This window comes from Mytilus galloprovincialis, chromosome 1, assembly GCF_965363235.1.
Source record: "Mytilus galloprovincialis chromosome 1, xbMytGall1.hap1.1, whole genome shotgun sequence".
Taxonomy (NCBI): domain Eukaryota; kingdom Metazoa; phylum Mollusca; class Bivalvia; order Mytilida; family Mytilidae; genus Mytilus; species Mytilus galloprovincialis.
In genome coordinates, this window is record NC_134838.1 from 27,265,715 (window position 1) to 27,279,269 (window position 13,555).

At 33.5% G+C, this 13,555-nt stretch overlaps 1 protein-coding gene across 1 annotated transcript in view; it reads right to left on the bottom strand.

Annotated features, from left to right (window-relative positions):
- The window catches only part of LOC143070875 (putative methyltransferase-like protein 24), a 93,592-nt gene that overhangs the window by 51,390 nt on the left and 28,647 nt on the right, over positions 1-13,555 (bottom strand). Inside the window, exon 6 of the mRNA XM_076244988.1 lies at positions 4,713-4,982. Within this exon, the coding sequence (XP_076101103.1) occupies positions 4,713-4,982 (270 nt within the window). The remainder of the gene's footprint in view (positions 1-4,712; positions 4,983-13,555) is intronic.

Here is a 13,555-nt window from a genome sequence, read left to right on the forward strand (position 1 = left end):
CAAAAATGATATTTCAGTAGCACAATGTCCGCCAATTTAAGATCTGACATTAATGCGGGGTTCACACATTGCCGATTATTGCTCCCGTTTGAGATCAGACAGCGATACGACACGAAAAGTGAAAAAGTCGGATTAGTATCCTCAATTATCTGGAATGTCCTATTACTGTCTGAACGCAGTCGTTTTAGTTCGTAACAGATTCCTACTGGTCGGGAAGGATCCGAATAGTTCGGCAAAGCACCCCGACAGTTAGGTGCGTCCCGTAACATTCGGGGAAACTCAGCCGATTTTGTCTAGTCGGATTACAATCGTGCCTATGTCGTGACAGATTCTGCTGTATCGGATCGAATTCCTAACAATGTTCTGTGTATTCGGGACGGTGTCCTGTGGAACGGGAATGATCTGGAGAAGTCCCGACAATAACAGAATACAATACGACTGAGACCAGACAAAGCCGTTTGCAATGCGATAGAGCGGACCGTGATAGGATTACGTTCCGACAGTACCTGATCATCCCGATTATGCCGACAGTTTTCGAACGGATAACGTCCGTCAGCATCGGTTCACTGTCTTGTCACTATCTGATCTCTGTCGGATTACATTCGGTAGAATCGGGACGCAGTCGTGACAGACTCGGTCGAATTTTACCTGGCGAAAGATACAAATCGAATTTCCATCCACGATTCACAGGATCTTGATCAGACTTTTGACAAATTTTAATCGGGAATGGTCCTGTCAAGGACGGCAGTACAAATCGTATATGTGTGACCCCAGCTTAAGGGGCTGATATTTAGACTGATATTTAGAATATATATAGGGTACAACATCACCATAAAATAACAAGAAAATGAACTTATATTATATATTTCGGTATATCCTTCATCAGTATGATCACGATGTAAAATGAATCATGTTAATCTATTCAAATTATAAAACTATCACAATCTTGAAATTTATACCCCCCTAAAAAGAAGTTTAAGCGAACATCAGATCTAGAGACGCTGGTAAAATTTTTAATTTCCTAACACAACGCGAAATAATGCAAAGATATGCCAAAATACAAATAGTGATATGAACTGGCACAACTCTTAAATTCCAAAGGTGACGACAGTTAAGATGTTACAACAACTGCGTGGAAAAACAGTCCCAATAAACCGCCCTTTCCGATCTAAGTTAGTATAACATTTCAAATTTGACAACGGTAGAGTATTGCAACAGAGACTGCGTATTAAAGTCTCCCAAATTAATCGCAATTTAATAATGATTAGAAAAATAATTAAATTTTATTTACTAAATTAAAACATTGAACGTGGCTGCGTACTTGTACATCCTTCCCAAATGAATGGAACCCTGTACTTTAAACTGGTCTACTTTTTTTTAAATCCTTAAAACTGAAAGTCCAGTACGGAAGTTTGAGTTACTGGAAACAAGTGATGGTAGGAAAAACAGTGATGAAAGGAAAAGAAGTGATAGTAGAGAAAATGAGTGACTCATTCTATGTTTTTTTTCATTTATGACCTCTGGGGAAATTGTCCTTAGCTTTCTTATCCAAAATATTTCACGCGCAAATCGTTGTGGTCTATGATTGTGGTGGTTAGGCTTTTGAAATCAGCTTGGGAGTGCCCAAGTGATCTCAAATGACGACTTACGGGGAGGTCGGGCTTGCAAGTGTAGTCACTTTGATGATCATTCATGCGTTTGTTGAACGGCTGTTCTGTCTCGCCTACATACTGCATTCAACATAGACACTGGAGAAGGTATACAACATTCTGGGTTTTGCAAGTTACATGCAAAATATAGTGTACACAGACCCAGTGGAGTGGAAAGTAAATGTTTAAATATTTAGTATTTGTTGACATGTCAGACATTGTCTGTTGCCATATGACTTGCACCATCCTGCGGTTGAACAGCTTTTATTTGAGGAGACGTCAGCTCTTTCAAATAATTCTTTCAGACTTGCTGATCTCCGAAAAGCTAAGACAGGAGGATTGGGACAGATCTTGGATAATTTTGAGTGCTTGGTGATAATTTGCCAGTAGGCACAGATCAAACGTAAAAGGTCAGTAAAGGGGGAATTGTATGTTAGAACAAACGGAACTATTTTGCTGCCCCTCTTCCGTTTGTGCTGTAACAGGTCGATGCGGCTGTTATTATTAGCACGTCCAAATTCCTAACCTATGTCCTATTTCTTATAACCTCGTTTGGTCAGAAATCCGCGAAGTTCCTGTAACAGTTTAGTGACAGCCTCCTCAGAGGAGCAAATCCGCTTTACTCTGAGAGCTTGACTGTACAGGATACTTTTAGTACAGTGTTTGGGTTGACTGCTTTGGGGAGAAAGGTACTGATGTTTATTTGTAGAGGTCTGTTGATATGACACCGTCCTTTATATATGTAGTCGTGCTAAGAAAGATATTTTATAGTCGAAAATTTCATATGTAAATGTAATTGATTGTTTGGCACTGTTTGCATGTCTGATAAAATCATAATTTTGTTTTGTTGGGATTCAATCTATTCCATGTCAACATCATCAATGAAACGGAACCAAGACAGAGGTTTGGATAAAGATGTTGAAATAATTTGTTTTTCTAATTTGCCCATGAAAATATTGGCGTAGGACGGTGCCATTTTCGTCCCCATCGCTGTCCCATTTATCTGAAGATAATGATCACCATTAAAGGTGAAACTGTTGCATTTCAGAAACAGAGTAAGCAGCTGGACTACACATTCTGTAGCTAGGTGGTTCTAAAGTGTTGCGTGTGTCCAATACTTTCCAACACGATTGTATTCAATAATCATGAGGTATGTTGGTTTACCATCAGGTGACATATAAAGTGACAGGGAGGGTTTCCTGAGGAATAGGATTCATGGATTCACTATTAAAAATATAATCTGTAGTGCCTTGAATGTGGTAAGGAAGATTTTCTACATGATATCTTAAATGAAAGTCTTCGAATTCCGAGACTTTCTCTGTCGGGTGGCCGTTTGCAGATACAATGGGTCTACCAGGGTTGTTAACCTTGTGTATTTTGGAGAAGATACCATCGACCAGGTTTGACGTTCGCTGGTTTAAAATATCAAATGGCATCCTAATATATGTGGCCGTCCTCGTGCTTTGTTTGTAACGCAGTGATAATTTGGAACTTAACTCGGAAGTAGGGTCATAGTCAAGCTTCTTATAAAATGTCTCTGCCTCTGCGATGTAGTTAGATTTGTCCATTATCACAACGTCACTTCACTTATCTGCTGGTTTTATCACAATATCTTCTCGGTTTTTCAGCGATTGTATGGCTTTTTCTTGTCAGAAGAGGTGTTATAAAATGACGAGTACTTGTTGCTAATTAGATGAACAACATCCGATTTGATTTTGTCGATAACTTCTTCCAATGTAGCAGATTAACTAGATTTTGAAATCCAAGAACTCTTCTTTTTAAAATGCGGAATTCTGATTTCTTCCTTCTAGTCAGACGAATCTTCCTTATTATCCTCCTCATTATCCTTGTTACCAAAATATTCACTGATTCTAAGGCTTCTAGCAAGGTTGTTAAGGCCATATTATCTATGTTACTGGGAGTTGGACACAAATTCAAACCTGAAGACAAGACTTTAATTTCGTTCTGAGTCAAAAAGACAATTTTGACATATCTTTGTAGTTTTTATGTCGTGTTTGGAAATTGCAAAATTTTACCAGCGTCTCTGATGTTCGCTTTTTTTTTCGTATACATTTCAAGATTGTGATAATTTTATAATAAGAATAGATTGACATGATTCATTTTTCATCGTGATTATACTGATGAAGGATATATGTTATCCGAAATATCTAATATTTGTTCATTTAATTGTTATTTTTTGGTGTTGTTGTACCCTTTTAGACTTATATCTTATGTAGTGTACTGTATCATAATTATACGATCCATCGCCCCATGTAAGATATATCGTTATCTATTATTCAGTCATTATATATATGTTTGCCAATCGCCAATGGCAGTCAGCAGGGTTTAAGAACATCAGTTGTTCGACCTGTTAGCCAAATGCGTTTTGTTAAAATATACCCTTTTTAATTTCGTTCTTTTGGAAAAGGTTGTTTGTGACGTATTTATAAACTTTTAAAACGAAATTGGTTTTACATGCACACGTATACAAATTTTGGTTTTTATCCAACTCAATCATATCTAGGTTTGAACGTAGTTTTCAATTGAGACTCGTTTTTATTTTTTCGTTTATATGTACATATAACTCTAAAAATTTACACAACGGTACTTATATAAGATGGTATTATACGAAGATGGTGTTATTTAATCGTGCCTGATGGACTCAAAAAATTGTATGACCGATAGTGAAAAAATATTTATAAAAAAGAAGAAAAACGCGGCAAATGAACCTCATACTAGTTATTAAAACGTAATATATCCTAGCGATGTAATTGTTGTTTCAATGTTGTAATGTATTCCAATGAAAAAGGCCGTAATGGTCGAAACGTACTTCCCCTCTTTTAAAACGTTTTCAACTTAACCAAAGTAAGGTTGATCGATATAATAACGAACATTTTGACGACGTTGATATCTTTTCACAAATTTTGTTTTCGTCGGTAATCTTGTCTGATCACGTAATTAAGCTTTGATTTTGGGGATTACGGGCCGCCTTAGTAGAGCAATTCAGATAAAGAGAATATTGGGAATATAGTGAAATAATTAGAAAATTCAGTTTCAACATACCATATCTAGATAAACACAACTTGTTCTGTCCTTGTTAATAGAAATAATGCACGACCATTCAGGTCTCGACCAGTATATTCTAAAACCTGCTTTAAACATCTTTCTCAAGTGCTTAAGTGCTGCTAAATAATCTATTCCAGATATTGGATCTCCATAACTGATCCGAATAGATAGCTGTTGCATCACACTAAGAACTCCACTGTGAATAACGTGATCAACAATTCCTTCTGTGAGTTTGTCCACATCAATGATAAGTATGTCCTGACCATTCTATCAATATTGAAATAAGTATATAAATTTCATGTAAATAAATAAAGGCAACAGTAGTATACCGCTGTTCAAAACTTGTAAATATATAGACAAAAAACAAAATTTGGGTAACAAACTAAAACTGAGGGAAACGCATTAAATATAAGAGGAGAACAACGACACAACATTAAAATGTAACATACACAGAAACGGTATAAGCATTAGACAAAATCCGATGAGAATAAAAAATATAACATCAAAACCAAATACATGAATTTGGGATAGAAATGTACCGTGAATCGTTTTATAGTAATGTGAATTCAAACTCAAATATAATCGAAAACAAACGACAAAACGGAAACACAACGTTAAAATGTTACACACACAGAAACGAACTATAATATAACAATGGCCATTTTCCTGACTTGGTACAGGACATTTTTAAAGATAAAAATGGTAAGTTGAACCTGGTTTTGTGGCATGCCAAACCTCGCACTTTAATGGCAATGTTAAATATAACATTGAAATGACAACATAATATTACAGGACTACAATACAAATAAATAGAAGAACGTATTAGACAAAGAAACACATGATTAATAGATAACAAAAGGCATCAGGTTTAAAATTCAATACGCAAAAAACACGCTTCGTCCACACAAGACTTACCAGTGAAGCCCAGATATAAAAGATCGAAAGTGAAAAACAGTACAAAGGTGTACAGCAATGAAGATCAAAAGTTGAAAAAGGTTGTGTCAAATACGTTTTTATGCTTGGAATAAGGACATCCTTATAATTTAGAACAATTAATGCTATGCAAACAGTAAATTTTATCAAATGAATAAAAAGATATACATAATGAAACTGAAGTATTAACTAATTACAGAAAACAAAACCCAAATACATAATGCAAAGACCAACACAGAAAAATAGACACACCCGACTTAGTCCAGGCCTCAACGCAAAAAATCTTAAAAATGACGTCAAATACGAAGTGGTGAAAAGACACAAAAATTACGTCACATTTGAATTTCTAAAACATCAAAAAAATGACGTCACATTTGAAAAACTATATCTCAAAAGTAAGATAGAATGAGGATTTATTTAAGATTATAATAGAACTAAATACTGATTTTACATATAAACACAATGCACATTGCAATACTTATTAATATTAATTAACTATAATATATATATATATGTCCAGTTTGTTTTGAATCCAACTTCAAACGTAAATTATCGTAGATTACCTTGAACAAAATCAAATCTAATAAATGAAGGCGGTGATTTATTTTCTTTACCATAACACATGAATATAATAGAAAAGACGAATTTCCGACGAGAACCACAAATACAACATCAAACTAAAACACATGAATTTGGGATAGACAAGTACTGCAACACGTCTTATAGTAATGCGAATTCACACTCAGCAAAACAGTCACAATCGGGAATAAGTCACGTTCGGTAATTAAAAGATAAGACGACGTAATGACAAACCACAATCTACCATGTGGTAAAAATGTCCTTAGCTAGTTTGGTCAAAGACACATTGTATGGATTAACTAATGCGTGATGTCAGGTTTAAACATGACATGAAACTATAACAAAATGATTTAACTTTGTAGAATCCTTATGATAATGATATACGCTGAATAATCTACTGTCATGTACATTTATATGCAGATCAAGCATAACGTAAAGACAAGGCACGTTAACGCGTCGTGCATATACATGTATGTAGTTTGGTAATTCCAATTATCGCGTTTATTGCAATGACGGGAACGCGTTCAAATGCGATTCTTTTTATATCATCTACTTTCGTAAATATTCGTTTACTCTGTGTCCGTTTACTCATTAGTTAATGGACGTGTACCACAGATTTGTAAACAAAATTATCTACTTATGTAAATACTAGTATGCGTTTACTCTGTGTCCGTTTACTCATTACACTACAAACCAGTAAAAGTCTGAAATGGCCTATATCTGTACTCGACTGTACTGATTTTTACTCGACCAGTCTAAATTGGTCTGAAATTGACTTGATAATACTCTACTGTAGTCCGAACCATACTTCACAGTCTGAATTTGTACTTAACCATTATATACGAGTCTGAACCATTCTCGACTTAGACTGAACCGTACTCGACCTTGTCTGAACCGTATTCGACCTAGTCTGAACCATACTCAACCAAGTCTTAACCAACCTAGACCTATTCTTTGCATCTATCAACTGAATGTTATCAATTTAGGAAATATTTTTAATAAAAATGAATTTGAACAACAAATTGAAATTAGAAATGTATTCAATAGAGTATTGAGATTAAAATTTCACAATAATCAATCATAAAATATAACTTCAACACGTGATCATCAACACTTACATAATTATATATATCAACTTTAAATATAAATAAAACAATAAAAAAATCTTAAAAATAAATTCTGACTAATATTTTAAACGTTATTCAAAATTTATTGAATGTATTAGAAGTATTTTATGGCCGTTACTGGACTATTTTCACCATTAACTTAAGCCTATTTTAAATTTATGGTGTCAGTTGAGTTTAGTTAATAATACAGTGAATGTTTTTTTTTATTAATATATATATTTATAAAAAAGTATATAAAACAACTTTAATCTAAAGAAATGAGACCTGAATTGTTTTGTTTTATGAAACCAAGAATCTAATATAATCATGATAATAGAATTTCCATAGCAATCCTTGATAACCTTTTTAATAAAGGAAATGTGTTCCAAAGAAACAGTAAAAATGAATTTCAATTAATTTAAGTACTTTTTGTCAAATTAAAGACATGGCATATATAAAGCACTTTAATGTGGTCTAATTACCTCAGTACATGTATGTTTTACAGGTAAACAGAAAGCCCTATTTTCTTAAATTCGTGTATAACTTATCTAGCACATGTATATTTGAAAGCCCTTTTATTCAATTGAACAGGATGTTGCAATTTCGAATCGATGTTATTTAGAATTTGATACCTCTGACCAGGTGTGATCTTATTTATGAGTTTGCCCCAAGCAGTGGTCATACTTTAAATTTCACCACTAATCAGAAAAAACAATTTTATTTATGTCTTTAATTTTATCCCTTTTTGAGATAAATTATATATAATAATTTTGTTTTTATTCTAAATATAATAATAGATATATTTCTAATATAAAGATTATTTGATCTAGTATGGTTCAGACCTATGGTTAAGTAGGGTTTAGACTGGAAAAATAGGTCGAGTACAGGTCGAGAATGGGTTAAGACTGTTTCAGACTGGTTGAGTAATAGTTCAGACTATTTTCAACGGCAAAGATAAGGGTCAAGTACGATTCAGTACAGTTGAGTATGGTTCAGACTGGGGTCGAGTAATGTCAAGTAAAAGTCAGACCAATTCAGACTGGTCATGTAAAAATCAGTAGATTCGAGTACAGATATAGGCCATTTTAGACTTTAATGGTCTGTAGTGTTAGTTAACGAGCGTGTTCCAACGATTTGTGACCCATATTTGGTTTTGCTAAATAAATGGATGACTATTGACCATCGGTATTGTTAGCTTTATTTGCAAATTATAAAAAAATGAACTATAGCTTGACAAATATGTGCATCTTGCACAAATAGTCTCCTTGATGGTCAGAGTACACAGTTATTTCGTAGTGCATTTCTTTGAGACAATAAATGAGAATACAAAAAAAAACCTGCAAGTTTTCTATGTTATTTTTACAGTGTGTTATACTACTTTTGGAACAAATTATATCAAAATTATAGAAAAGTTCCTCGGCCTTAACTCAAAATATGGACAATTCTATTTTAAGGGGGTCTTGAAATCTAAAACATGAAGAAATACATTTGGAAGGGGTAAAAAAAAGGGCAAGCAACACACTGTCCACACTAGGGACTTTATTTTTTGAAAAAACGATGACTGTGTACTCGGACCTGGTGTACCAAAAGAATATAATTTAGTGCCGGTACATTTTAAGCAGGAAACTAGTAAAGTATCGAAACCAAATATGGATACTGACAACAAATGTTGCAATTCAAACTTACATTACATATCTTCATTTTTATGTATAACAATTCAAAATAGCACCCAATTAATGGGTTAGTGAATATTAGAAATAAAAAAAAAAAAAGCATTGTCAATTTGTAATATGTAATATGTTGAAAATTTATATAAGTTTACAGTTCAAGCCTCAAATTGTGTTTAGCAATTCATTCTGATATACCAAAAAAAAAACAAGCTTTTAATGCAGTTATAATATATTCTAACAAAAAATGGAAGTCATTGGCACCAAATGTTATTGCGACAACAACTTTTGCAATTATGACCTGAAATTTGTTGATTGAATGTCTAACTATCCATTCTGATGTATTTCTAAGTACTCAATAATTATAGGTCAGTACAGGAATATTAAAAAAAAACAATGTTCACTTGTGGTTGATATAGAATTGAATATAATTAAATGTAGACTAATAGGGCTCTCGTTTTGTGTAAAACTCTTCATGAGCATAGAACATGATATGATAAGATTATTTGATTAAAGATTTGAAAAATCGAAAACTTTAAGTCGGTCACCGATATATTTTCCGAGTTCCAGACATTTGCAAATGGTAAGGAAACAACATAAAGTACATAGACATAACGTCAAAATAAAACATAAAATAAGAAATTTCAAGCTTACTTATTCTGCAGTTTAAACAAGTCCTACGATTTTTCTATAAAAATCAAATGTTTTTAAGGTATGATTTTCCTTTCTTTTGATAAATAATTTTCATGGGGTTACCGAAATCAGTCGTTGAAAGGGTGCTGCTGACCAGAAAAGAGAAAACAAATCATGACGTCGCCAAAGGGATTACGAAACGTCAAGGCTATATCAGCAGAATTGTACAGACCTCTTCTTTATAATTTGTTTGGCTTTACAAATGTGCTATAGAGCATATTATCCTGTCTGAAAAAGGATTGAGACCAATTATTGTTTTTTTCAGTGATTATACGAGATCCTATATATTTAAAACGTATTTCTGAAATGATTGAACACGATGTTAAAGGACATCTTAAAAAAAATTACATATGCGTATAAACATATTAACAGAAACAATAAAAGATCTGTCATTAAAATTGATTTTCCGAATGTCGATATACATTCAATGTTCACATGATCGACCACAATTTTGCTACTTAACATAAGGGAGGCGAACTGAAATTAAAACTTATAAGTCGAAGCCATACTGACAATGCCATGGGGAAAAAAAACGAAAAATGGCCAAAGACATCCAATAGTAAGTTAATGGGGAATGTGTCCATGGGACACAGATGATGCCCCCGCTTGCATATAATGTTAACTTGAAAACTGTGAAAGTGAATCTACCAAAATTTGTAAGTGATCTTAGTTTTAAGGGAATAAGCATATTGTATCCGTTTCATTACGTTTGGTTGAGGCAAACTATAAACTTATAGAACGGAAACGAAAAAAATGTAGCAATTTTTTAAATTGTTATTAGGTATAACACTAGAACGGTAAAAGTGACGCCACCAAAATTTAAACTAGATCTGTGTTTTTTTTTTTTTTTTTTGTGGCAATAAGCATTGTGTTTACATTTCCTAATATTTGTTTGAGGCAAACTTAAGTAGGAGAAGGAAAACCAATTTTGGGACGGACGGACGGGTGCATAATAAAATACAACAGTAAACGTTTATTCCCCCGATAGATGCAGAAGGTCATGCATATAAAATATATAAAATCATGTTTCAATGGCACGCGAACGCAACACAAATATGAACACATACTTTGATCCAAATAGAACTGGTCATTTGCAAACTTAAATGGTGTGTTTAATATGACACGAAAGGAGATGTGGGATAAATGTAAATTGTAGGCAAAAGACCAACAAAAATAATGTTTTAAAGTTTGTTTCATAATATCCCTACTTTTTACCTATCGTTGGTTTTCTTCCATTATCATAGTGAGGACAATGCATAGATGTGAACATTTAAAAACAAATGTATATAAATTCCAACTTATGTATCTTTTGTTTTTTTGTTGATCGGCTTCGCCGCTGTTGACAATGTTTTCTCCTGGTACCAATCTGCTATATCCCCTACTCAGCTATGTGTTATCTATATATTGTTCAACACGGAAATTATATGACGTTCTGATAAATGTATCCAGTCTACATTTTATGAGCTGTAATGCTCAATCTAACAATATAAAAGAAAAGCTGCATGTGATTTTGGACTCTAATTCTAAATTTAATTCTAAATTTTTAAAGCAGCATTTGCACATGTATACAAACTGAATATCAACTGAATTCGAAATAACTGTAGTTCCGAAATGTTGCGCATGTTAAAATGCATTGACTGATGCACGCAGAAATATCTAAATCTTCAGTATAATATATGTACTTTGGTAAATATTTTGTTTTTGAAGTGGCGGTAACTTGAGTAATTTTCATGTAGCGGATCTCTATTTTTCCCTTGCCGCATTTTCGTGCTGAAAGCTTGTAATTCACAATGTTCCATTCAATTCATATTGACTGAAAAGCAACATTCTTTTTTTTTATTATTTCTTTCATTTTGAAGGACAGTTTTACTTCCCGTTTGTCCGTGCATAAGGCTTCTTACCCTTTTCGATTCTCGTTCAAGTTTGTTGTCCATTTCTCTTGCTTACCGGTCTGAAGTAATTTCCGACATAATATTTCACAAATTTATGTCACACAGGCAGCAATTAAATGAAGGCAACAGTAATATACCGCTGTTCAAAACTCATAAATCCATGGACAAAAAACAAAATCGGGGTTACAAACCAAAACTAAGGGAAACACATTAAATATAAGAGGAGAACAACGACACAACATTAAAATGTAACACACACAGAAACGGACCAAGCATCAGACAAAATCCAACGAGAATAACAAATATAACATCAAAACCAAATACATGAATTTGGGATAGACAAGTACCGTGACATGTCTTATCGCAATGTGAATTAACACTAAAAAAATAAAAGAAAACAAACGACGCAACGTTAAAATGTAACACACACAGAAACGAACTATAATTTAACAATGGCCATATTCCTGACTTGGTACAGGACATTTTTAAAGAAAAAAATGGTGGGTTGAACCTGGTTTTGTGGCATGCCAAACCTCCCTCTTTTATAGCCATGTGAAATATAACATCAAAAAGTTAAACTTTTTTGCTTAAATATTCTTTTGCTATACATTATTTGTTTTGAAATAGTACTTATTTTTTGTCTAGTACTTTTATTTTCAAATTCTATTTATAGACCATATCGCGGACTTGAAAGAAAGCACTGTAAAGAAAGGTTTTTGTTTGTATGAATATCCATATGTTTATATTTAAATGAGAAAATAGTTATTATAACAGGAATATCAAATCAAGAATATCAGTATTAACCTCTTTTTTGACGAGGATTGAATACGTCCTACACCATGTAGACGTTTTCACAGTTGTTTTGAGAAATACATTTATTTCTGTGAAAGAAAATGACTGAATGCAAGTCTGTGGCTATTTTTGCTATGGAATTTCAATATATAAAATGACAATATATAATGTAAGCTTAAATTTCTTATTGTGGGAGTGTATGTGTGTAATGAATTTACGTGTTTATAATATTCTTATCAATACTTCATTTCGTTTGAAATCACGTTTCATATCAACATATCCGATTTTCAAGTTAAGTCTCTGATCTGTTCTAATTACCAGCGTATACACCTTATCGCTAATCCCGGCTGACCCGGCCGCTTGAACTTTTGACGTCAACAACAATCACTTTTCCATTGTGGCGTCAGATATTTTGTTTTATGACGTCAAAATTTTACGGAAACCTGTGCGATATCCATTAATGGCGGACAAATAGCGATAAGGTTTATAGTAAGTTAATGTATGGACAATAACTCCAAGGTATAATACTATAGGCAAAATACTTCCAGGACCCATTCTTTGTACTTTAAACAGTTTTGTAGAAACATCGTGTAGAAGTTCTTGCAAGCATTATGTTGGTCAGCTAGTAAACCCAACTCAATAACTTTCCGACCATCACAACATGCTAAGTTACTTTCATTTTCATAGAAGGGAAGCACTGTTCAACTGTTACAAGTTATTTCATTTTACATACTTCTATTTTTGTTTCATTTAATACTCTTCTTCCAGATTATTATTAACCATTATTCCGACGAAGCGGAATATATTCCAACATCTTGAAAATATTGTTTCTGTTGTACGGGAGATAACTCTCATAGCAACAAACGTCGATTTTTCCGTTTTCCACTTAAGGCGTTCATTTACGTACCTCTACCCTTCAGAGTAAGCCGCTGTGTTGACTTGCTGAAACCGACAAATGAGCGAATAACGCAATAGAATAAAAAAAACCTACCTCAAAACTCCTTATTCGTAACGGAAAGACGTCTGCTTTAGTTGGAAAGCAAGTCATTGAAAACGTCCGCTGTCGTCAAGCTCTATCCGCAACAATCGCAAGGGGAATTAATTAGGTGGCACTACAGTCGTCCGTAACGTCAAAAAGTCCGCCAAATCAATCGGTTAGAAGATTGACGTTAAAAGTC